General features: G+C 38.9%; 1 protein-coding gene across 6 annotated transcripts in view; it reads right to left on the bottom strand.

Moving 5' to 3' along the window:
- The window catches only part of LYST (lysosomal trafficking regulator), a 200,495-nt gene that overhangs the window by 132,466 nt on the left and 40,864 nt on the right, over nt 1-27,165 (bottom strand). For all 6 annotated transcript variants that reach the window (XM_021073151.2, XM_084996832.1, XM_021073152.2 and 3 more), the window contains exons 2-6: nt 26,141-26,230; nt 21,436-21,634; nt 8,725-8,815; nt 4,681-6,760; nt 1,637-2,657 (exon numbers count right to left, since the gene is read on the bottom strand). In XM_021073151.2, coding sequence (XP_020928810.2) covers nt 1,637-2,657; nt 4,681-6,760; nt 8,725-8,815; nt 21,436-21,627 — 3,384 coding nt within the window. In that variant the 5' untranslated portion in view covers nt 21,628-21,634; nt 26,141-26,230. The remainder of the gene's footprint in view (nt 1-1,636; nt 2,658-4,680; nt 6,761-8,724; nt 8,816-21,435; nt 21,635-26,140; nt 26,231-27,165) is intronic.

The following is a 27,165-nucleotide window of genomic DNA, read 5'->3' as shown; positions in this document are numbered from 1 at the left end:
GATACTATAAATGATAATATTAACTTCACTAGTAAAAGCTAGTCCTTGTATTTGCTGTTGATGTAAAATTAAAATGACTGTACAAATATCTAATGCTAATACAAACATCCTACTGTTAAAATGAATAATAACATTTTAATTTATCAAATGCTTTACTCAGCATATTTGGTTTTGAATTTGAATGTATCATGAATTAATTGTACCATGCCAAATATGCGTAGTTGAAACTTTGGAGTTTTGATCACCCATCTCTAGATTTTAGAAATTCCTTCTTGAGATTCCTTAAGACTCTAAGAAGCACTTAGAGTCTACTCCTTTTCTCTTTCTCCCTTCTTTCTTCTTCCCTCTGTTTTTGAACTCTTGCTGCCTGCCTATGTCCCCTCTATTAGGGGATGAGGCCATAAAGATGATGGGAAGCTGACTTTTTCCTTAAGAAATTCTCCCGTCCAGAGTGAGACACAGGTACATACAGATACAATGATGACCACACTAGAGCGACCAAGTTCTCTAAGAGCAGGAGAGAGAGAACTGGCCTGAGAGACCTGTCAGAGTGTCCCCAAGGAAGGGCTGCATCACCTGGACAATGAAGAACAAGCTGGAGGCAGCAGGCATGGAAGCAGAGAGAGGGAACATGCCAGCAAAAGAACATGTACAAAGGCAGAGAAATTATGATAAAGAATGGCTTCTAGAGAAGCTGTCAGCTCAGCGTGGCTGCCTGAAGCACAGTGAGGGGTAGCAGGAAGGAAAGCTAAACAAGGAGGCGCATGCAAGACTGTGAATGGCTCTGCAGGCTACACTAAAGCACATCTATTTGAATTGTGAGCACCGTGGAAGCATCGAGACATCTTAGACAGGAGGCAAATGTGGAGGCTGGGGCTGCAGCAGGCAAGCCTGTTGGCTGACAGGACAATTAGGAGTGAGTAAGGAAAGAAGGGATCTTCCATGTTCGAAATTTCCTCAGAAGCAGCGTCTGAAACCGAGGATTCCTTTTTAGCTGAGATGTGCTCTCAGGAGAGATTTGTAAAGGTATGAGGGAAGGAGAATATGAGAGGGGAAGAATCCAGGCAAAGATGTGGTTTCAGAATGATGTCTAGCACCAGCCTAATTCCATGGGAAGTGCTAGAGCCTGAACTGTACCACAGAGAATGCCCCCACCCCCAGAGAGCCACACCCAACAGTCACTGGCTGTGGGCACCCTTCCCAGGTCAGCCCAGGGTGTCCTTGGGATGTGGGTGCAGATGTGACTCCTCAGCAGCCAACATCTGCAGTGGACAGCAGATGGGTGGATGGACTTGGGAGGGGAACTCGGCAAGGCCCAAGCAGAATCACACCAAGACTGAACTTCCAAAGGCAATATCCATTAGGACTCATCTGACGTTTAACACATAGCTAATGCCTTTTGGGTTGGTAAATTTGCCACAGGTGGGTTCTGTATCCCAAACTAAACCATCAGCTTCTTGAGGGCAAGAAGTGGGTCACATACATTGCTATGCACTTCACAGTCCCTGGTTCTGTGCTAAGCATGCAGGAACTGCACAAAACTTAGAATCTTTGGAAAAACAAAAGTGACAACAGAATTATGTTAGAACAAAAATATATATATTCCACCATAGTTGGACAAAGGACAAGTTTTTACCTGATGTGGTAACTCCAATTCCATCTTTTGCTGACTAGCTCTGGTGCCATGAAGACAAATGGCCAGAAGGGCTTCCAAAAGTCGTACACTCTGAAGGGAGGCCTCACTTTCTCGATGCATAAATACCTTTGCTTCCTCAGGAGCAGCCTCAACAGCTGGAGTTTGTTGCACATTTACAGAAGAAATACATGGTGATTCCAACTTACCTACACTGTCAGCACTCTTTTCTAGACTACCCAGTTCTGATGGGGTGGGGTCACTTTCTATAGTCAAAGATAGTAAGTTTTCCTTCACAGTGATCGCAGATGGAGAAGTTTTGTTTAGAGTCTGGCTTTCGTAGACATTTATGTCACCTTCCTTTCTCCCTTGCTCCTCTTCAGGACCTCTGAACAGTTCCTGTATTATCATAAATATTAATTTATGGCATACTTGGAGACCACCGAGCCTATAAAACTGTTTCTGGAAAACTGGGCTCAACATGTAGATCCAGCGACACATTAACCAAATGTCTGCTGCCTGGTGCATCTGCTCAGGAGAGGGCAGGACGAGGCTCTCCAGAGATAAACACGGCAGCATGAGCCGCAAAGGCTCGCTTGCCGTGCTGTCGTAGCCGGAGGTATCTTCGGAATCATTGGCTGATTCTCTGTCAGATTCTGCTTCTTTACTGACACACAAGAACGCCACACAGAGGAACAGGTTGATCGTGTTGATGTGAACATCCCGGGTGACAGACTTCTGTTTCCTTGGATAAGCGTCTCTGAGGCGGGCATAAAATTTGCTAAGACTCTGAGAATCTGAGTAAGCTTGCTGGTTATGCGAAGTACCTACAGTTAAAGATGACAGCTCCTTCTGTTCAAGGTCTGTCCCATCAATACCTGGAACTGAATCTTTTTGTTGTTCCCCTAGGCTGACTATCAGCGTTTCAAATGCTTTCAAGGAGTGATTCCGAATACCATCTAAGTAATTTAATTCAATTATTTGATTTACTCCATTACAACTTAAAAACAAATCTCTTATTACCCTGTAAGAGAAAAAAACACACAAGAGATTTTACATAAAGAAACATCATTTACAAACAGGTACATGTAGTATTGAAATATGTCACTGCTGCATACACTAACTCAATTAATCAATTATCTGGTGAAGTTCCCAGTTAGATATGACCAGGATCTCAAATTGATTTCTAATTACTTTCACATCCTTCTTCAAATACTGCATGTATGACTCTAGCAGCATTTGAAAAAGAACAGATTACATACACCTCAAGTTAAACGAAGCAATTCAGCAAAGAATATTTTTCTCCAAATGACAAGCTTTTTTATACAAATTCTCAATGCCACAACCACCACCACGCTTGCAGGCAGGATGGCATTTGTGTGTCCATTTGTTTGTCTGCCTGATGGTATTCAAGACTTTTGTTTTTTTTAAATCTTTGCCTCATAAGGAGAAAAACCAAACTAGAGATACGAAATTTTTCAGCTGTCTTAGGCTAAGACTCATGGGTCTTAGAATCTAAGCAATAAATATAAGTCAGCTCAACAGAGATCCAGTTTGTCCACAAATATGCCAAGGAGTTATATAACTTTCAAGTCAAAGTCAGTTCTATTCAAACAGTGTCAGAATGTCAGGAATTAAAAAAAAAAGATTGCGAAAATAATGATCATATAGTTAGATTGTATCTTACTACACATTTTAAAAATGGTACATGCATTGATTTGACAGCCCAAACTACCTATCAGAAACAAGCTTTACTTATAAAATTATTATTTTTTTTTGTCTTTTGTCTTTTTAGGGCCACTCGTGGCATATGGAGGTTCCCAGGCTAGGGGTCCAATCAGAGCTGTAGCTGCCGGCCTACGCCACAGCCACAGCTTCACCAGATCCAAGCCGCATATGTGACCTACACCACAGCGCATGGCAATGCCGGATCCTTAACCCTCTGAGCAAGGCCAGAGATCGAACCCACAACCCCGTGGTTCCTAGTCAGACTTGTTTCTGCTACACCATGATGGGAACTCCTATTTTTTAAGTATCAGAGTTGACAATCACAAAATCTACAAAACTCATTGGTGGGATTCTAAGTAATTTTAATCTCCTTCTTTTTGCTTATCTGCATTTTCTACTGTTTCTACATGTATTACTTAGGTAATAAATGTAAATATGGTGTTTAAAAAAATAATTCCCTTAATTTTACTACCTCAATAAATAATTACTTTTTTTTTTTTTTTTTTTTTTTTTTTTGTCTTTTGTCTTTTTAGGGCTGCATCCACGGCATATGGAAGTTCCCAGGCTAGGGGTCGAATCAGAGCTGCAGCTGCCGGTCTACACCATAGCCACAGCAACTCAGGATCCAAGCCGCATCTGCAATCTACACCACAGCTCACGGCAACGCTGGATCTCTGACCCACTGAGCAAGGCCAGGGATGGAACCGGCATCCTTATGGATACTAGTCAGGTTCGTTAACTACTGAGGCATGACAGGAACTCCAATTGTCACTTTTTGTATGTGCATACTTTACACGGCTGTAAACAAGTGGATGATATTTTTTATTTTGTACGTTATTGATAAAATATTATAAGCATTTTCTCATGTCCTAACATGATCCTTGTGAACATTATTTTTATTTTATTTGCTTTTTTTATTACTCAAATGAATTTATCACATCTGTAGTTGTATAATGATCATAACTATCTGATTTCACAGGGTGAATATTATTTTTAATGGTAATAATGTTGCATAAAGTAAATATAAAATAATTAATTTAATCTTGCCCCTGCTGTTGAATATTTATGTTACGTCCATTTTTTTCTCAGAAATATATTTAAAACTTTACCTTTCTTCAGAGAAATTAAAAGAAATGGCTCTATCCCCTTCTCTACAACCATTCCAGTAGAAACAAACAAATGTTTTTTTAAAAAAATCTGACATGGGATGGGAATTTTTTGTTGTTGTTAAACTAAAATTAAATCCTAGGAAAATACAAAGACATTCAAAAGCAAACAATGAGAAAAAAAAATAGCTATACACACACACACATACAAACCTTGATTTAAGCAGGGTAGGCAGAGTTTTTAAATAAATTTGAAGCACTTCCTGGGGCAAACACTGGTTATGAAGGTTACAGACATGAGTTTGAGCTGAAGTAACACTAAGCTGTTGACAATGATGTGCTAACTGAACTCCTCTTTGGAGCACAGGATTAAATATGTAGTTATACAATTTCCACTGAACAACTACATTGCCTTTCTGAATTAAACCACAAATGTGATTTGCAATTTGGACACTATGTAATCTGTCTTCTTCAAAAACAAAATTCTGATAAGCCTCTAAGGCATCCCATTTCCACAAAAAGTCTTCAGATCCATTGCTGGGCAGGATCCCTTGAGATCTGTAAGAAGGACTAGACAAACTGGAGGAAGGGTCAGCATCATGTGAGTTTCCCTGCAGGGTCTCTTCTAATTTGGCTAGCTGATCTGAGTCAATGGTACAAATATTGCAAGCCGCTTTCTTAATTTGTTGTGATATCTCAGCTCCTCCTAACTGATCCAAAATAAGTTTGTTAAGAATATTCAATATATGCTGCTGAAAGTTTTTCAGTGCTGGCAACTTAAAAGCATGGAGCAGAGGGACAATCACGGACTTGGGGTCCATACAACAGCATATGCCAATGTTTTGAACCCCTGAGAGAATCTGGACACACGTGCTGCTCAGAGATGCCTGCTGCAGTAAGCGAAAGCACTGATGCGCACACACAGCGATGCAACAGCACCGCTCAGGGTAATAAACGTCCCCGTCTGCGGTCTCTTCAAATGGGTTTTTGGAAACCTGGTTTTTAAAAGCTGACACCAGCAGACCCGAGAGATCTCTGTGGTGATGCATGAAGTGGGAATATTCACACCGTCTATGCCTTTTCCTTGTACACACGGAATGATGAAGTTGCTCTGATTTCACTTTTTTGACAGTGCTCATTATTTTCATCACACTGTTTATTAGGGCTTTCAAGTGTTCTGAGGCCTCAGGAGGAACCCCATCTCTTAAAGCCAGCCATTCCATTTGAAGAACTGCAGTTTCAAATAAATGAAATCCATGATGCTGAATGAATTCTTGAACCAGGTCCATGGCTTGACTGAAGAAGAAGGGATTTGAAGCTGCACTTTGAAGACAGCAGGTCAGGATCTGCAGGACTCCTTCCAGGAGCTCAGGTAAAAGAAGGGCTCTGTGGCGATACTTGGAGAACACAAAATCTTCCTGAACCTCCTGTAGTGTTTTCTTCTGTCTTGGTGCAAAAGGATCGGGCTGCTTTTCGAGGCAAGTTCTAATTTTTAAAGCTGCTCTAAGCAATTCAGTTAAATTTTTTCTAAGACTCTCTGGCATCATCTCTGCAGCACTAACATCTACTGACATAAGATGTAACACTGTTCGAAAAAGCATCCGTTGAATCAAAGCCACCGGTTCTTCAGTCCAACCTGCAGAAACCATCTGACTCTCCAAACTGTCGCTGAGGTTACAGCAGTCCCCAAAACCCGCTAGGAATTCAGTCAGTGTGGGCACGACACTGGCTGCTAGAGCGGAGTTATGATTCAAGGTGATGTCAAACTTACAAACTTTCTCTAATAAAGATAACAAAACATGACATAAGTCAAATGGAGAATTGTTCATGTGACTGATAACAGACAAGGCAGCTGGCTCACTTAAAATGTCAGTGTTTGACTCTGGCCTTGGAATCATCTCTCTGGAATTTTCCAAAGCCATGCTGTCAGGAGGGGCTTGCTCTTTGGTTGATAAGTGGTCAAGTTCAGCTGGAAGGTGGTCTCCTTTAGGAGGCTGTGTTACAAAGTGCTGCAGCAGATGGGACCGCCGATGCTTGTTCACTGCTATACTTTTCTCATCTGAATTGGCTTCTGAATCAGAGGTGGAGAGCTGTGTCTTTCTTGCATCTCTTATGGAATAGCGATGGGTAGTTTTACGCTGTCGTCTGCTTCTTCGAAAAACATTTACTTTTGCAGAAACCTGACCAGCTGGGGCACTTCCTTCTAAATATAATTTTTCCTGAGTAGATCTTTGAGAAGTTGAGTTTTTTTCTTTGGTCAGGATTATATCAGCTGAGAATGGCAGATTAAAATCTAAAGTGAAGACAGAAAATTTAGAATACCTTAATATGTTTTAAAACTTAACCTGCATGAGTGATTACCCTCTTATTTATCATCCACTTTAGGAGTATATTTTTATTGTGGGGTTGATTTCCTTTAGCTTTTTGTTATGTCTCTGCTCCCCTTCCTCCCATTCTCACTTCACTTCCTTATCCTGCTCATGTTAAGGACCAGGTGGCCTCGGTTCAAAGAATACAAACTGATTTTGAAAACAACAGGGGAGAAATGAATTAGGAAAGTAGTGCTGGTATTTAGCACTACTATTGCTACCATTTTACAAATCTCCTCCACTAATGTCATTAATTAAGACATGGGGTATATTTCAAAAACGGTATTTAGTGTACAGCCCTGATATAACGTAGGAACTTTTAAGATTTTCCAAAATTATTTCACAATTGTCGAATAGATAACCAAATGTTCCTCAAGGTAAAAGAGCTATTCATTCAAAATACTTACTACATGTGCCGTGCACTGAACTAGGCACAGGTACGAGCATCACTGTTTCATCCTCAGTGCCTAGAACCTAGGACTCGCCAAGTGGTCACCACGCAATACCTATTTCTTGGGGAGATGAATAAGTCTTCCACACTAATTAAAAAGATAATGAGGAGTTCCCTTCGTGGCTCAGAGGGAACAAATCCAACTAGTATCCATGAGGATGAGGGTTCAATCCCTGGCCTTGCTTGGTGGGTCAGGGATCTGGCATTGCCGTGACCTGTGATGTAGGTCACTGACACAGCTCAGGTCCTGAGTTGCTGTGGCTGTGGTGTAGGCTGGCAGCTGTAGCTCCAATGCGACCCCTAGCCTGGGAACTTCCATATGCCTAGGTGTGACCCTAAAAAGCAAAAAAAAAAAAAAAAAAAAAAGTAAAAAGATAATGAAATTGGTCTGCCCCTTTGCAATGATATATAATAAGATCTATACCAGGATGTTATCTGAAATTTAGAATGAGTAAATAAAAATCTGTAAATAAAAGACTTGTGCTTTAATTAAAAGGGGGGAATTAAAAAGTCTGACATACTCCATGTATAGAAAAGATGCAGGCAATGAAGACAACTTCCCCAAAAGAACATTAATTAGATTTCTTAAGTGATTAACAGTTTGAATTATAGAAATTCAGAAGAAAATAAGAGCCAGTGGATCAACATATAGAAAGGATAACAATATTACAAAACCTTAGATAAGGCCCCAAAGAGAGCTCCACATCAGAAATGCATTAAAAATGCACATAAGGTATTAAAATACAATTCAGGAGATTTTTCCTTTTTTTTTTTTAACCCAAGGGATCCTTAAGCACCACACAATTCACATATCCCAAAAATGGACAAGGGGGAAAACTGTAAATCCCTCCACTGAAACATTTAAACTAAGTTCCACATACTTAATGTGATACATATACAGACACACACATGCATTTTTTTATTTTTTCTGAATCAGAAGTTAAAAATATGTATTGACTTTAAATGTAATAACTCTATCCACTCTGAAACCAAATATTGCTTCAAATTTATCCTCTAAAATCAACCTTAGAAAAATTAAGCTGCCAAAGTCATTGACAGAGTACTGGTAACAGAAAGCAATCTTTAACATAAGCAAAACATTTTTAATTCCTTTCTTCCAACTTTTCACTCCGCATATCTCAAATGTTAGACAGCATATCCAGATTTACCCCTTTTGCTAAGTGTTCTGCCTCCTCATCCATTTTCTATCATTATTGTAATCAAGTAATCCCCTAAGAAGGACCATGACTTTTGCTTATTGGTAGAAATAAAAAGACAGCTGCCTAAAGAATTCTCCACTTTAAGTACCACACTAATATATACTGTTCTGAATTTGAACTATATCATCCATTATGGCAGAAGTAACCTTTCAAGAGAACTTTTTTCCCTAGTGGAATTTTGATAACACAGGTGATATAATAAACAAAAGAAACATACCTGTTGCCTTTTCTTCTTGAACAGGGATCTTCCATACTAGTGGAAGGAGTGACAGAAGAAGAGTAAGGAGTTCTTCTCTACATGTCAATGCCTGTATTAGAAATAAAAGAATCCTGAATCCTTAATGTTTCAAGGTAATGAAATGTATTAATTCCTAATACTTCGTCTTGAACCCAAAAAATCCTTTTTCTTGAGAAGGAAGAATCAGATTAACCTATCTTAAATCCAATTAAAGCTGTGATACTCTGCAACTTATAAACTTTTCCAACGACAGAAAAATGTAAGAGTATTTGACGGTATTTAGCACATTCTTGCTGATTTTTCCAAAAATAGCTGTTATTAGCACCATGCACAGGGTAAGAATTCCTCACCTATGAAAAAAACAAATTTGCAAGGTGAAGATGAAAAGTTAAGCCCTATTAATTAGCAAACCCATAACATAAGTTACCAGGAAAACAAAGTCTTCATGCAGTTAAATTTAAAACTTCAAGAGAACACGATTTTAAAGAGAGAAATTGAAATTACTAATAAAATAATATACACAAAGAAAAGACTTATTAGTGAAGGTCATCCAATTATTATTGACTGCACACTCTGTCCACAGCACTTACTGTCTTAGCCTTTCTGGAGGATATGGTCCAAGCCCTGGAGAAGGTCCCCTCATTTGGTCCATAAAATACATACACACAAAACAGTTAAAGAACAGAAGGTGTGTAGTACACGTAAGTATCCAGGTGTGGCACAGGCATTCAGTTTAGGCATTCAGAAAAAGAAGCAGTCATTACCAGTTAGAGGTATGAAAGTGCCAGGCCTGGGACACTTGAGACATGGGTGGTCAAGGAATGAATGACAAATCAAGTTTAAATTCCTCACATCTATCAGTGGGGAGAGGGTCAGGGTGACAAAATCAGATTGTTTGTTGGAAAAACCACTCTGGCCATTACATAGAGGACATTCTTCAGGCCTCAGCTCCCCTATGGGGAGACTTCTCTAATTCCCCCAAGGTCTTTTTGCTGAACTGTTAATGCCTGAATGCCCATTTTCTTCCTCTTCTTTTTTTTTTTTTTTTTTTTTTTTTGCTTTTTTAGGGCTGCACCTGTGGCATATAGAGGTTCTCAGGCTACGGGTTGAGTTGGAGCTGTAGCTGCCAGCCTATGCCACAGCCACAGCAATGCAGGATCCAAGCCGTGTATGTGATCTACACCACAGCTCACGGCAATGCTGGATCCTTAACCCACAGAGCACACCCAGGGATCGAACCTGCATCCTCATGGATGCTAGTCAGATTTATTAACCACTGAGCCACGACAGGAACTCCTAAATTTTTTTTAAACCGCAGAGTCTCAAAGGGAACTCCCCCATTTTTCTCTTTCATTAATTTAAGAAGTATGTATTGAGCCCCTACCATGTGCCAGACACTTTGGATGTAGTGGGGAACAAGGAAGACAATATTCACACCCTTACAAAGCTGACACTCCAGCAGGTGAGAGAGAAAATAATGGGCACAGATAAGACAATTTCAGACAGAATGCTGTGCTAGGAAGAAAATTAAGCAGGAGAAGGATGACAGAGTGATGAAAAGGAAGACATATAAATAGCCTCGTCAGGATGGGCCACTTGAGCAGATAATTGATGAGGAAGAATCCACGCAGAGACTTGGGGAAAAGGGCTCATTGTAAGTTTATAAAGGGTTGGCAGTGGATTGGACTTTGTCATAGAAGAGTAAGAGGGCCAGAGTGGCTGGAACATAGCAAGGCGATTGCGCTGGGAGGTGAGGCTGGAAGGCAGAGGCTGGCGAGGTGGACAGTGCCAGATCCAAGGCAGCTTCATGGGTCACGTGAAGGAGTTTTGGTCTACTTCTAAATATGATGAGAAACTTTTCCCCACATGCTCCCCAGGCCCCTCTCAGCACACAAACTCCAGGGCTCAGGCCCTTGTGCTTAGCAATCACCTCCCTTTTCTGTCACTCAATGCCCGGTACATGCATGGACGTTCATCAACATTATCTACATGAATGACTGTGAATCCCTGATGTGAAGTAAAAATTGTTATCAAAAGGTTCCATTTCCATGTGCTTTCCTTCAAAATTGGCAAAATTAAAAGATGTCTTAGATAACATTTCCATGTATAGCTCACATTCAGAGTATGTACCACAACATTTTTTAAGAACCCAGCAAAAAAATATGGTCTTTTTTAAAAAATGCAAACCAGGGAGTTCCTGTTGTGGCTCAGTGGGTTACGAACCCAACTAGTATCCATGAGGATACAGATTCGATCCCTGACTTTGCTCATTGGGTTAAGTATCCGCTGTTGCTGTGAGCTGTGGTTTAGGTCGCAGATGTAGCTCAGATCCTGAGTTGCTGTGGCTGTGGTGTAGGCTGGGAGCTGTAGCTCTGACTCGACTCCTAGCCTGGGAACTTCCATATGCCACAGGTATGGCCCTAAAAAAGAAAAGCAAAAAAAAAAAAAAAAAAAAAAAGTAAACCACTTTTGGAATAGTCATCCCTGCAGAGTCTGAGTCTTTATCTTTTAGCAGATGAACAAGTAACATTCCAATGGAGCTTGCTGAAACCTCAAGGGTGTGTGAAGCAGTGCTACAAACATGCTGTCCTTATAATTTAGGCCCTGCTGCACAACAGTACACTGGTGAATCACCACAGCTGTGTGAGCAGGCATTCCTGCCCTGGCCTCTGAGGCACACGCATCTTGGACCTGCCCTTGCTCCTTCCCTCTTAGCTATGCACTCCCTGCCCACAAGGCCCAGCCCCAGCAGTACCTCTTCCATGGGGCTTTTCTTCTACATCAACCCAAGACTACTGTTCTCCCCCTCAGGACTTCATGCCTGTTGCCCCTTCCCTGCCCCCCAATTCTGCCAAGTGAATTAGTTCTTGGAAACCATGAGTCTTTCAAAAGAGTAAGATCGAAGCAAACAGAAGTTTGGGGTTTTGTTTTTTTTTTTTTTTTTGCCACATTCAGAGTATGTAACACAACATATTTTAAGAACCCAGCAAAAAAATATGGTCTTTTTTAAAAAATGCAAACCAGGGAGTTCCTGTTGTGTCCTGAGGAGGACACGCCTAACGTCTCAGCTGTCCACTGGGGTTATAGTTCTTTACTTCCCACTCACTCACAATCATTTCTAATACAATTCATCATAGTGCAGCTCTCTCTAATCCTCTGAACCTATTACTTTTTTTTTTTTTTTTTTTTTGGTCTTTTTAGGGCCACACCTGCAGCATATGGAAGTTCCAAGGCTAGAGGTCACATTGGAGCTGTAGCTGCTGGCCTATACTACAGACATAGCAATGCCAGGTCTGCGCCACATCCACAACCGTGTCCTTGTGGCAATCCTGGATCCTTAACCCACTGAGCGAGGCCAAGGGTCAAACCCATATCTTCATAGATATCAGCTGGGTTCTTAACCAGCTAAGCCACAACAGGAATTTCCTTGAACCTATTACTCTGTTAGATACCATATATTCCCAGATTTAAGTATTCTTTGAAGTCTCAAAGAAATCACATAGGTAATACTATAAGTAACACTAAGCTATCCTATTACAAATCATAAAATCTTTCCTCTTATCGTGGGCACCCTGGCAAAGTAGAACTTGAAGCTCTCTGCTTCCAACCAAGCTCAGGTTTACCTCCCAAGGTCCTCAGTATACATGGTGGCCATGGTATCCAGAAGAGTGGAGTGCTACCTTACTCCATCCAAGTGGGAAGTTCTCGAAATGCCAAATTTGGCAATATATGCCACAAACAGATCCATTCCCTGGCTATTCCTAGACTGTCCAATCTACAGAAGTAACATTACTCTTCATTGACTATTTATACTTTTACGTTACCCCTCTGCAGGGAAAATGACTGCGTCATACATTTTTAAACTCCCCATAACAGTAATAACCAACAATGAAAATTTTTTAGCTCAATTCAAGAAATATACTGCAAGTACCTACCAGGTGCCAGGCACTACCCCTTTCACAATTCTACTGTTTAGACTGGATTTTAAATTACTTGCCAAAATTGATATCCAGAAGTAGCAGTGGCAGGATGGAAGAGAACGGGTAAGTGAATGAGGGAGGGGGGTTGGTGGGGGAGCTGAGATACCAAACTAGATGTGATGTTTAGGAAGCTGCAAAGGCAGGTACCAGATCAGTGGGGTTCAAGGATTTCAGGATGACATGTTAAGGAACTTGGTCTTAACCAGTACTTTAAATTTGGACATGCTAATTAAATTTGATGTTCCAGACATAGCAGAAGTATATGTGTTTAAGTCCTTTATTTCTTCTATCTGAATTTTATAATTATTTCTAAAATGTGTTTATTTATACACATATATGTGAACACTTCTTCATCTAGAAAAGAGCAGATACCTCAGAGGATGGAGCCAAGAGTCCTGGAGAACCAGAGACTGGGAACCACCCTGACAGAAGAAAAACATGTTCCCTGCCCCCGGAGTAAGGTGTGTGAGAAGGCATGCCTGGCTGGGTTTCAGGGGATCAGTGACTGCTATGTGGCCCCAGTCACTTTTCTTGCTGGATCCAAGTATTAATATTACACTGACTTGTTCCTATGTCACCACTGTGTACAGGTTGTGGCAAGTAGATAACTTGTCTTTTTAGTCCACAAGTCTCTCAATCAAGAAGAAATGCAACTAAGTACTGCATCTGGAAGCTGCATGTGCATCCGGAACTGATGCCTATCATGAGACCATGGACTTCGAGCCTGCCACCATGATGGAACATTACTCTGAAAGTCCTGGGAGGGAGGAGTGGGGTTGGGGTGCTAATAATCGTGGCCACAGAAGAGACTATGGGAGATAAGAAACGTCCACAAGTTATTTCCTCCTATCAAGTGCTGGAGTCTATATCCTCATCTCTTAAATCTGTGCTGGCCTTGTGACTTGCTCTGACCAATAGAATGCAGCAGAGGTGATACTATGTAACTTCTTGCAGCTTCCCTCTCTGTGGAAAGAAGCTGAGACGAGCCTACTGAAAGATGAGGGGACACATGGATGAAAACTGAGGCAGCCTGGCCAACGGCCCCCAACTACCCCTTGTTGTTTTATGCCACTAAGTTTCTGGATGTGGTTTGTTATACAGGAATCAGCTGGTATACTCACTGCTCCCCTCTCTGCCCAGGTATAAAGGGAGAGAACTCAATGGATTACCTACTGCTGTCCAGAGGCTGACATCTCCACTGCAATCATATTCCCACTACTCCAGAATTAGGAAGGCCAGCATTCCCTACACCTCTCATCCTGCCAGATCAATCATACCTAGACACACGCTGGCAAATATGCATACAAAATCTGTAAAGCTAGATGAAGTAAAGCTCATTTATCATTATTACCTTTACTAAATATAAAAGTGTGCATTTTTCTCCTACAGAAACAATTCTTGCTAATAATATTACCAATGCCTGACTTGTTAAATCTCAAGGATACTTTCCATTGCCTATTCTCTTACTTAAAAACCTCCCCAATATTTTTAGAATACAGTTAAGACTCTTTACTATGGCAGAAAAGGCTTGCCATCACACAAACTATGCCTTCCTGTCTCCCCACTGGCCAAACCCCTGCATGCAGCCTTTGCTCTAACACCAAAGTCGATCGATCTTTTTCCTAGCCTCTAGTGTGTTTGCATTTGCAGTTCCTTTGATTTAACGCCTCCTCCCCCTTTACACGGCCAATCCCTATTTAGACACGTCCATTTCTCTAAGAAGCATTTCCCGAGGACTCACTCCTTTACACTCTCCAATTACTTTACACTGTTTTGTCCTCATTAACAAAACCAAACCTGTCCATCTCTTCAAAACTACAAGTTCCTGACTTCCATATGACCCCGCAATCCCACTCTTGGGCATCTATCTGGACAAAACTCTACACTTAAAAGAGACACATGCACCTGCATGTTCATTGCAGCACTATTCACAATAGCCAGGACATGGAAACAACCCAAATGTCCATCGACAGATGATTGGATTCGGAAGATGTGGTATATATACACAATGGAATACTACTCAGCCATAAAAAAGAATGACATAATGCCATTTGCAGCAACATGGATGGAACTAGAGAATCTCATACTGAGTGAAATGAGCCAGAAAGACAAAGACAAATACCATATGATATCACTTACAACTGGAATCTAATATCCAGCACAAATGAACACCTCCTCAGAAAAGAAAATCATGGACTTGGAGAAAAGACTTGTGGCTGCCTGATGGGAGAGGGAGGGAGTGGGAGGGATCCAGAGCTTGGGCTTATCAGACACAACTTAGAATAGATTTACAAGGAGATCCTGCTGAATAGCATTGAGAACTTTGTCTAGATACTCATGTTGCAACAGAACAAAGGGTGGGGGAAAAAATGTAATTGTAATGTATACATGTAAGGATAACTTGATCCCCTTGCTGTACAGTGGGAAAAAAACAAAAAACAAAAAACTACAAGTTCCTGGTAAAGACCTTCTGCATCTTGTATCTACTACCCAGCTGGCGCATAGTAGGTACTTTATGGTCTGCTGAATAAACCTGCTAATGAACTGTGTAGTCACACTTTTACAAGTCTGATATTTTCCAGTTATACTTATTTGATATATTGATATATTGATATATATTGATATATTGTTATGATATGTAATACTATATATTACAGTGATGATACTACAAAAATGTTGGAAGAATAAAGTACTTTCTTACACATAAAATAGCTAAAGATTAAAGAAATTCATTATATATATATATATACATATATATATATATATATATTTTATGGCCACACCCACAGCATATGGAAGTTGCTGGGCCAAAGATTGAATCTGAACGGCAGTTGCTGACCTATGCCACAGCTGTAGCAGTGCTGGCTCCTTTAATCCACTGTGCCAGGTCGGGGATTGAACCCATGCCTCTGCAGAGACCAGAGTCACTGCAGTTGGACTCTTAACCCGCTGTGCTACAGCAGGAATTCCTAGAAATCCATTATGTTTTAAGGTTATACTTTTTTCACAAATGCATAGCCTCTTACAGTCCAACTTCATATTTTATTCAGCAAAATAAGTAACAACCTTATAGAACATTCATTGAATGTGGATAGGTATGGGAAGTTATATATACTGGAAATTTTAAAAGCAGTGTTTATAACGCAAGGTTGGGTATACTAGCTCAATTTTGGTATATTGTATTGGTATTAAGTCACGTAATTTTCTACTCATTACGTTAGAATTAAGCTATATATACTCATAATTAGGGTATATAAGAAATTGGAAACTATTATTATCAGATATAACATGGAAACATCATGTTGAAAGAGATATTTTTTTTCTTTAAATTTTATGGCCAAACCCAGAGCACATGGAGTTCCCTGGCCAGGGACCAGATCCGAGCTGCAGTTGTGACCTATGCTGCAGCCAGGGCAACACTGGATCCTTAACCCATTTTGTGGAGCTGGGGATTGAATCTTCATCCCAGTGCTCCAGAGATGTCACCGATCCCACTGCACTACAGCAGCAACTCCAGAAGAGATCTTTTAAGTCATCCAATTAGATATATTTAGGTTACTGATGAGGATAATTAGATCTGGAACAATTAAGTCACTAAAGCCACACATCTAGTTGATACTGGTGCCAAGATTAAGATCAAAGATAACTGCTACTTTTTAGGATGGGCGGTTTCTTTCAAAAAAAACATGTAAAGGTTTCAGTATAAACTATCTTTAACCATTAAAAAGAATATGATTTTGCTATTTAAGTAGAGTATTTTTTCCTTCAGAATAAACAGGTTAATATGTCTGTGTATAATACATTATGACCAAATGGGGTTTATCCCAGGAAGGCAAAATTGGTTCAATGTTTAGAAGCCATCGACATAATTCAATAATATGATAGTCTCAATAGATGCAGAAAAGGCATTTGACAAAATCCAATATCCATTCTGGATAAAAACTTTCAACAAACTGGGAATAAGAGAACTTCCTCATCATGATAAGAGAACTTCCTCATCTGGGAAAAACCTAGAGCCAACATCAGATTTAATGATGAAATACCAAACGCTTTTCTCTAAGGTCAGACATAAAGCAGGATGTCTGCTCTCATCACTTCCATCCATTTTTGTACCAGAAGCTGATGGACGAGTCAAGAAAATTAAATTAAAGGCAGGCATAAAAATGTGAAAAGAAGTAAAATTATCATTATTCACAGATGACATGATTATTTGCACAGAAAATCCTAAAGAATCTACAAAAAATTTCAAAATAAATATAAACAAATTCAGCAAAAGCACAGGACACAGGTCAACATAGAAAAATCAACTGTATTTCTAAGAGTAGCAAACGAGAGAAAAATGAAAGATTAAAAAAAAATTTTTTGACCACACCCATGGCATGCAGAAGCTCCCAGGCTGGGGAGCAAACCCGTGCATGGCAGTGACAACACCAGATCCTTAACCTGCTAGGTCACCACAGAACTCCCAAATTGTTAACGCCATTTATAAAAGTCATAAAAAATAATAAACTATTTAGAATAAATTTACCCCTAAATATATAAGACCTGTACACTAAAACCTATAAAATACTATAGAGAAATTAGAGAGGACTCAAATAAACAGAGATTTATACTATGCTCATAGACTGAGAAACTCAGGACTGTTAAGATGTAAGATGTCAATTCTCTCCAAATTGATTTCTGGATTCAATGACATCATAGCTGAAATTTTAGCAGGCAGTTTGTAGAAATAATAAGCTAGTCTTTAAACATATACAGAAATGCCAAAGATCTAGAATGTTTTTCAAAATTCTTAAAAAAGAAAAATTAATTGGAGAACTTAACACCATTTAATTTCTAGGCTTACTATAAAAGCTACAGTAATCAAAACAGTATGGTGTTAGTGAAAGAATGGATGACAGACAGATAAACATAGCAGAATAGAGAGTCTAGAAATAAACCCATAAATATATGGTCAACTGATTTTTAACCAAGGTGGCAAGGTTTTTCAATGGGGGGGGCACAGAAATGAACCATTAACTCCTACCTCACACTATAAACAAATATTAATTCAAAATGCATCACAGATCTAGAAGTAAAAATAATAATTAAAAAAAAAAACCCTTGCTGTTCAGTGGGGAAAAAAAAAAAAAACCCTAGAGGGAAAAAAACAAAACAAAACATAGGAGAATAGCTTTACAACTTTGGAGTTGAAAGACAAAGATTTCTTAGGTAAGGTACAAAAAGCACTATTCACAAAGGGAAAAAAAATTGCTTTTCTAAAGACATTGTTAAGAAATGAAAAGGCAAGCCACAAAGAGAGTATTCACAATTCAACAAAGACTTTTATCCAGAATAAAGAACTACAACAACTGGATCATAAACAAATAACCTGACTTTAAAAATGGGCACAAAACTTGAACAGAAAAAGATATACAAATGGCCAATAAGCACATAAAAAAGTACTTAAGACCATCAGTTGTCAGAGAAATGCAAATTAAAACTACAGTGAGGTACTACTTCATATTCACTTAGAATACCTAATGCTAAAGAGACTGGCAGTGCCAAATTCTAGAGAGGATATAGAACAACTGGCATTCCCACACACCACTGATGAGAATGAAAAAGGTGGTACAACCAGTTAGGAAAACCATTTGGCACTTTCTTGTAAAGTTAAACACCTACCCTTTGGCCCAGCCATCATATGCCAAGATATTTACCCAAGAGTAATGAAAATACGTTCACACAAAGACTTTCATAAGAATATTCATAGCAGCTTTATTCAAAACAGCAAAATGGAAACAACCCAAATGGTTAAACAATAGGTGAATGGTTAAAGAAATTGTGGCATATCCCTACAACAAAATAATTACCAGAAACAAAAAGTGAACTAGAGATTCATGCAACATGGATGAATCTCTGCAATAAGAGAGTTCACACTGCATGACTACATGTATGTGAAGTTCTAGAACAAGCAACACTGCACTTAGATGTTAAGAGTCAGAACAGTGGTTATCTTGCAGTGGGGGAAGGGGAATGGCTGACTGAAAAGGGGTATGACAAAATGTTCTAGGGTGGGGGAAATGTTCTAACTGGGGGTGGTTACACAGGTATGTATATATTTGTCAAACTCATCCAACCATACACTTAACGTCTGTGCATTTACTGTATGTAAATTATGTATCAATGAAAAGTCTAATTATTTATATTAATCATCAACTAATAAAGCAAAAGTATTGCAGTAGAAGGACAAGGGCTTAAACTGCCTCTTCTCCAGAGTATCCCAGAGTATTTCAACTCATGGGAAGCACAGATAAAAAAGCTAAAGTCCCTCCTGAAATGTACTGCTTTGAACCTAGTATTTCAATTGCATTTTAAATGATTAAATCATATGCAATTCCCCTTAAAGAACCAAATGATCATTCTCCATTTTCTGGTTTAAACAATTAAATCTTGATAAGTCCTATTTTTTTAAATGGCTATTTATTTTCACTCTATTTCTACTGTCCCTATTATCACTGCTACAGATATTCCAAAAAGTGAGTGAAGAGGAGGAAAGAAGGCATTAAAAAATATTACCATACGAAAAAATACTGCAATTATAACTTGAATGATTTTAGTCATTTAACAGCACATTAAAAGATATTTCACAACTGAAAAGAGAAAGACAAAGTAGATTAGTACTTGCTTAGGGCCGAGGGGGATGGGAGGGAGAGGGCAGTGGTAGCTAAAAGGCATAAGGTTTTTATTTGAGGTGAGGAAAATGTTCTAAAATTGACTGTAGTGACAGCTGCACATACATGTGATTACATTAAAAATCATCAAATTATACACATGAAATGGGTGAATTCCATATATGTGAATTATATTAATAAAGCTATCATTTAAAAAAAGCTATTGAGATTCTGATTGGAATTTACAATATTGATTTTTCCTAGTACTTGAAAATGATGCAGTTCTGCCTTTATTTAGATATTCTTTAGTTTCTCTCAACAATATTTTATAGAATTTTATACAGAAATCTGTACATAATTTGTCAGATTTATTCCTGGATCACTGATATTTCTGATGCTACTTATATAGTATCTTAAAAAAAAAAAGACAGAGGAGTTCCCGTCGTGGCACAGTGGTTAACGAATCCGACTAGGAACCATGAGGTTGCGGTCCCTACCCTTGCTCAGTGGGTTAACGATCCAGCGTTGCCGTGAGCTGTGGTGTAGGTTGCAGACGCAGCTCGAATCCCGAGTTGCTGTGGCTCTGGTGTAGGCTGGTGGCTACAGCTCCGATTGGACCCCTAGCCTGGGAACTTCCATATGCTGCAGGAGCGGCCCAAGAAATAGCAAAAAGACAAAAAAAAAAAAAAAAAAAAAAGACAGAAAGCATTGACTTGTCCTAATGTGGGGTAAGATGAACAGAGCATAATATGCATATTAAATCATCAAAATTTTTAAAGAGAAAATCACTACACATGGTCCATTAATAATTTTTTGGAATTTAAAATTTATATACATAAAAGTCATATGAATATATAAAAAATAAATTATATTTAGTTACATATTTAATAAATCACATTCAGAAAAAGGTATTAGACATTATATAAAAATAATAAACCTACATATAAAATTATAACTCAATATTACCTCAATAAAATAAATAAAATTTAAAAATACATAAATCCTCCAAATATTCTGGAAAATTCCATGGCAGGTTAACTCCATAGCAAATAAATACTTCCTGATTTATTTATTAGGTTTCTTAGTTTATGGTAAAAAAAGAGATACTGTTTAATTTCAGTATCTATATTTACCCAATATATGTCTTTACTAGCAAAATGCTTTCATGGCAAAGGAATTTTATAATGGTTAAATTTAGATCTAAAGCCAGCAATACTTAAAGTATTTAAAGCTGTCCATCATGGTGGTGCTACAGAGCCCTCATTATCTTTTCAATTCAAGCTAATTAGAATATTATCTAATATTATCTAACTACATTAACTAGTAGATGGGGAAAGCAGATGGTGGAATTTTTCTTTCATAAAATAAATATCTATTTTCTACTAAAATGAAATTAAGATATAAATCACATTTGGGCTTCAAGTTAACCTTGTTTGAGTTACTTAATGTTTCTGGATCTCAGTCTTCATCTACAAAAGGAGATTAGATGAAAATATCTCTATAGTCCCAATGAGTTTTAAAATTCTGCTAATTCTATAATAAGGAAACAGCAAAATACCATTTGGTCTTACCATAGTTTGAGTGAACACAACGATGTGTGAAAAACTAGACGTATACAAGATAAAGGACTCAGTAATTACCAGTTTACACAAAAGATTCTCTACTTTCATCCCAGAATTGGGAAGTTCCCTAACACAATTTACAATAAACTTTTCAAAAACATATCTGATATTTACTGAAAATCAAATTTATGATGTTTCTGAATAGTAATCTTATCTCTACTAATAATCACATTTATTTCACTCTGATATTGGGATAAAAATAATAGTATATATGAAAACATTTTAGAAGAAAGGACATTTATAACTGTAAGATATTTCAGACATTTTGAAAAGTATCCAAATAATATGTTCATAAATGTGGCTACTTTTCCTTGTTTGAATGATGTGAGAGAAAGGACTTTATCTCAAAGAGACCTAGAAACTATGTAACCTAGAACTTATGAACCTATAATTAACTAAAATATGTTGATGAAAGAATTGATATGAAAATGTTACCTGATCGATGATAGAGTTCAGCCTGGTGAGTAACAGAAACCCTCGGCCATGGACGAGGTACTGCCCCAGGGCTGCCATGTGGGTCTCCTCCTCTTCTTCCTCCCTGGCCTCCACTCTCTGGACCACTGCATTGCAGAGCCGGTTGACATCAGTCAGAAATTCACGTGCCAAAGAGTTGCTGTCAGTGCTCATGACCGAGCTATGAAATGAATATCACAAAAAAGATTAGAAAAAATTTATGTTTAAAACTACGTGTTTTGTTGCTGTTTGTTTGTTGTTGCTGTTTGTTTGTTGTTGCTGTTTGTTTGTTGTTGCTATTTGTTTTTACGGAAGTTCCTGGGCTTGGGTCGAATTGTAGATGCAGCTGCCGGCCTACATCGCAGCCACTGTAGCAAAGGATCCGAGCCTCGTTGTGACAGCTCGGGGCAATGCCAGATCCTTAATCCACTGAGTGAGGCCAGGGATCAAACCTTCATCCTCACAGAGATAATGTCAGGTTCTTAACCCACTGAGCCACAACAGGAACTCCTGCTGCTGTTTGTTTTTAACTAAAGACTGACTTTTAAATTACTGGGCATTAGTACCTAACCTTATAATCTTCTGGACATAGTTCTGACCTCGACAGGTGCTCCTTACATATTCCTTCACTGCAGAAATTAGTCCTAGGTTTGAAATACCTGAGCATAACCAAGCACAGGTAAGTGAAATCAACAGGTAGTGGCAGTTCAGCTAGATGCTAACTTTCTTGCTTACAGCCTCACTATAGAATACAAATAAACCCATTACCTATAAAGCATTCTTCCTGTACATGTTTTGAAAGATAAATGGATCCTTTAAAAACATAAACAAGGAGTTCCACTATGGCTCAGCAGGTTAAGAACCCAAAGTTGTCTCTGTGAGGAGGCAGGTTCCATTCCTGGGCTGGTTCAGTGGGTTAAGGATACAGCGTTGCTGTAAGCTGCGGCACAGGCCACAGATATGGCTCAGACCCAGTGTTGCTGTGGCATAGGCTGCAGCTGCAGCTCCAATTCAACCCATGGCCCGGGAACCTCCATATGCCAAGGGTAAGAAAAACTATATAAACTTTTTTCACCTGATAGAACCCAAAATCACTGACTCACCTCCTCAAACGCAAGTTGGGTGAACAATGCACTTACCACCAGGTGAATAAAAATAGAAGAATTCCTGCAGGTGACATTATTCAATATCTCAATGCAGCTTTGCGTGTGTGTGTGTGTGTGTGTGTGGCCATGCCAGGGCATGTGGAAGTTCCCGGGCCAGGGACTGAAACTGAGCCACAGCAGTGACCTAAGCCACTACAGAGACAACACTGAATCCTTAACTGGCTGAGCCACAAGAGAATTTCCTGCCACATCACTTCTTGCTACAAATCAAATAAAGGGGTAGTGTGACATAATAGGATTAAGGAAAACAGTACAGTAAAGCAGACAAAAGAGAGGAAAAACACAAATATAAAGGAAAAAATGCATAAATCTTCAAAAAAGGAAAAAGCATTAACAACAAAATCCCTGAGTTTCAAAATAGTTTCATCTTAGGGTTAAAAGTAATTTTGAGACATCCAGTAACCCTGACAGCTTTTTAACCTGAGAGGTTAAATAAGATGTGTACTGCAGTCTTTCTTCAGTCACTTTGGGGGAAAGCCCTGACATCGTCCCCGCTGAGAAGGCAGTGAGCCACGTGACCATGTCTATGCCAGAAAGTCTGCCAGTCTCTGGGCCCAAACACAGCAGATTCAGGGTCAGCCCACAAATATGCTGCCTGTAAGATGCAACTCATATGGTGCAGCCTGCAAAGGCACTGGCCGATAAATATTCTTTCTCTCCCACAGGAATTTGAATTAAGGGACAGAATTGTGCTGAAAAGTCACATAGACATGGGCCTGTGGTGGTCACTATGAGGTAGCTGAGGCTCAGAAGGAGCCAACAGGATGAAAATTAACCAAGAGAATGCAAAGAGAAACAGATAAATGAGAGAGACCAAGGAATTCCTAATACTTCTTTGGTTCCCATTGATTCTAGGGCTTGATAGTTTAATTCCTGGATTCCCAGGCCCCTCTTCAATAAAACAAGTATCATTATTTTAAATACTGAACATTAGGAAACATAAAAGTATTTTAAAAATGTACATCGCTCATTATCCCCAAAAGCAGTAATAACCTCTATTAGACATTACTTCTTTATAAGCTTTCATAAAGTAAAATTGTTCAATAAACCAAATAATCTAATTTATCATCAGTATATAATTATCCAACTTTACTGTTTCACTTAATCTGTCATTGATTTTGAGTTAATAATTATTTAGTGCAACACTACCAAAAAAGGCAGTTCCAAGACCTGGGATTGAATCTGACCCACGCCACAGCTGCAGCAACTCTGGATCCTTAACCCACTTCACTGGGCCAGGGATCAAACCCATGCCTCTAGAGAGACAAGCTGGATCATTAACCCACTGTGCACAGCAGGAACTCCCTGTAATGAACAAATTCACACTACTTGCACATTTATCCTATTATTTCCTTAAAGCAGAAACTGCTGTTAACTTCATATAATAGGCTTTACACATCTCTGTCAGGTTTATCCCTGGGTATTTTACAGTTTTTTCCATTATTCTGAATGAGATTTTTTTTTCCATTATATCTTTTAACTAGTACAGAAAACTGGTAAATAGAGGCATATAGGAAGTAGATTTATTTTGAGATATACAAACTTTACTCATATATCCAAACTTCTTACTGAACTCTCTTACTGATTTCCTTGGAATTTCCAGATATAAAACCCTATCATCTACAAATAACAAAAATTCTCAATTTTTCTATCCCATATTCACACACTATCCAGCCTTCTAACTGCCTTAGTTAGCACTAGCAGAACATTGGCGGGGGTGATGGGGAGCGCTTTTGCTTTGCACATTAAGAAATACTCATTCCCAATTCAAAAAGATAAGACCCCTATGTTCATAGCAGAACTATTCACAATAGCCAAGACTTGGAAACAACCTAAATGTCTATCAACAGGGGAATGGATAAAGAAGATGTGGTATGTAGATATAATAGACTACTACTGAATCATAAAAAGAATGAAATAATGCCATTTACAGCAACATGGACACAACTAGAGATTATCATACTAAGTCAGAAAGAGAAAGACAAGGAGTTCCCTTGTGACTCAGTAGGTTAATCATCCAGTCATTGGAGCAGCCTGGGTCATTGCTGTGGCTCAGATTCAATCCCTGACCTGGGAACCTCCACATGCTACTGGTGCAGTCAAAAGAAAAAAGAAAAAAAAAAAAGAGGGAGAGAGAGAAAGACAAATACCATATGATATCACTTATATGTGGAATCTAAAATATGACACAAATGAATCTATCTACAAAACAGAAACAGACTCAGAGAAATGGAGAACAGACTTGTGGTTGCCAAGGAGGAGGAGGGTCGAAGTGGGATGGACTGGGAGTTTGGGGTTAGTAGAGGCAAACTATTACATTTAGAATGGATAAACAGTAAGGTCCTACTGTATAGCACAGGGAACTATATCCAGTCTCCTGGGATGATGGAAACGAATATAAAAAAAGAATGTATATAGAGGTATAACTGAGTCACTTTGTCATACAGCAGAAGTTGGCACACTGTAACTCAACTATAATTTAAAAAGTTAAAAAATAAAAGCGAAAAAATTATATAAAGAAACATCACTGAATTTTTAAGGTTGTGTGTGTGCATACCATATTCGTTCATTTCATTAAATATTTCTGTAAATTAAAAAACAGAAATACTCATTCCTTCCGTATACATCTAATAAGAATGCTGAATTTAACTGAATGCCTTTCAGCCATTCTGAATGCCAACAGAAAAGATGAATGTATGGTATTTTTTTTAAGATTTTTTCGGAATATTTTAAATACCCAGAAAATTACAAAGAATCTCTAACATGAGGTTATAACCAATACTCAGACCTCAGATCTAGCAAGTAGTAACCTTATACTATGTTCAGTTCAGTTCTTGTGCATGTATGTATGTAAAGAAATCAAACCTTATAGTACAGGAAAGCCACCCTCCAGCCATACTTCTTCTATCTCCCTAGTTGCTATTTATCAATTCCACACATATTTTTAAAAATTTTTTTATTTTTCTTTTTGTCTTTTTAGGGCCACACCCGTGGCATATGGAGGTTCCCAGCCAGGGGTCCAATTGGAACTGTAGTCGCTGGCCTATGCCACAGCACACAGCAATGCCAGACCCAAGCTGTGTCTGTGTCATACACCACAGCTCACGGCAACACTGAATCCTTAACCCACTGACCGAGGCCAGGAATCAAACCTGCATCTCATGGATGCTAATCAGACCCATTTCCGCTGAGCCACAACAGGAACTCCTCCATACATATTTTTATAATTTCAACATGATATAGCCATAAAAATATTTAGTATTGTTTTAGTTATTTAAAAAATGTATTTAAATGGTGTACTATATGCATCCTTTTATAATGTTGCCTATCCTTCTCACCATTAGGTTCATTCATTTAAACCACTGTGCCATATGCCATCACTTGAATACATCACAATTTACATATCTGGAAAGTTTTGTTTACACTTTGGGGTTTAACGAATGTCACATAGCTATGTAGTTTCAAAGTCTTAGACATAACCATTATTTTGACTGCCAATATATATTACATTAAATACTTACCAATCTTTCAACACTTCTGTAACATTTAGGGTCTTTATAATTCGAGCTTATGAACTAGACGAAACAAATATTCTTAGAACAAAGCTTCACCTGCAAAAAAAAAAAAAAAGACAAACATATTAACAGCAGTAGTAACACTAATATTTTTTTAAGGCCACACCCATGGCATATGGAAGTTCCCAGGCCAGGGACTGAATTCAAATCACAGCTGTAACCTATGCCACAGCCATGCACGCTGGATCCTTTAAGCCACTGTGTCAGGCCAGGGATCAAACCCATACCTCCACAGGGACACTGCAGGGACTCTTAACCAATTGCACCACAGCAGGAACCCAAACACAAATAATTTTAACAACTCAAGTTCTAACATAAAAACCACTGGCTAGTCTTCATATTTGATGTATGAAACAGCCAACAAATCTTTTGAATCCCAAGAGAACACTAAAAAATGCCTGTTGGGAGTTCCCGTCATGGCGCAGTAGTTAACGAATCCGACTAGGAACCATGAGGTTGCGGGTTCGGTCCTTGCCCTTGCTCAGTGGGTTAATGATCCGGCGTTGCCGTGAGCTGTGGTGTAGGTCGCAGACGCGGCTCGGATCCTGCGTTGCTGTGGCTCTGGCGTAGGCCGGTGGCTACAGCTCCAATTCGACCCCTAGCCTGGGAACCTCCATATGCCGCAGGAGCAGCCCAAGAAATAGCAAAAGGACCAAAATAAAATAAAATAAAATAAATGCCTGTTGCTTCAAGAATGGCGACTTGAGAGAGGGAGTCTTGAAACATTCTTGATCTGAACAAGCCAACCTGATTGTAGCTCCTTTTGCCTCCTCTTTCAACTCTCAACTTACAGCCTCCAGGTAAATCATATAAAGGAAGGAGACTCAGACCATGTCAATCTTCTTAACAAAAGCCAGGAAGCAGTGGAATATAATCGATATACTAGGGACAGCCAAGTTATTACTTTCCTGTAAGAGTGAAAGATATTTGAGGATACTTGAGAACTCAGAAAATACTACAGCTTGGAGTTC

This window comes from Sus scrofa, chromosome 14, assembly GCF_054392235.1.
Source record: "Sus scrofa isolate SSC_HxYL_T2T_F1_AM1 chromosome 14, Sscrofa_HxYL_maternal_Yorkshire_Landrace_v2.0, whole genome shotgun sequence".
NCBI lineage: Eukaryota > Metazoa > Chordata > Mammalia > Artiodactyla > Suidae > Sus > Sus scrofa.
Note: the sequence above shows the minus strand (reverse complement) of the source record. Positions and strands in the feature narration are given on the sequence as shown.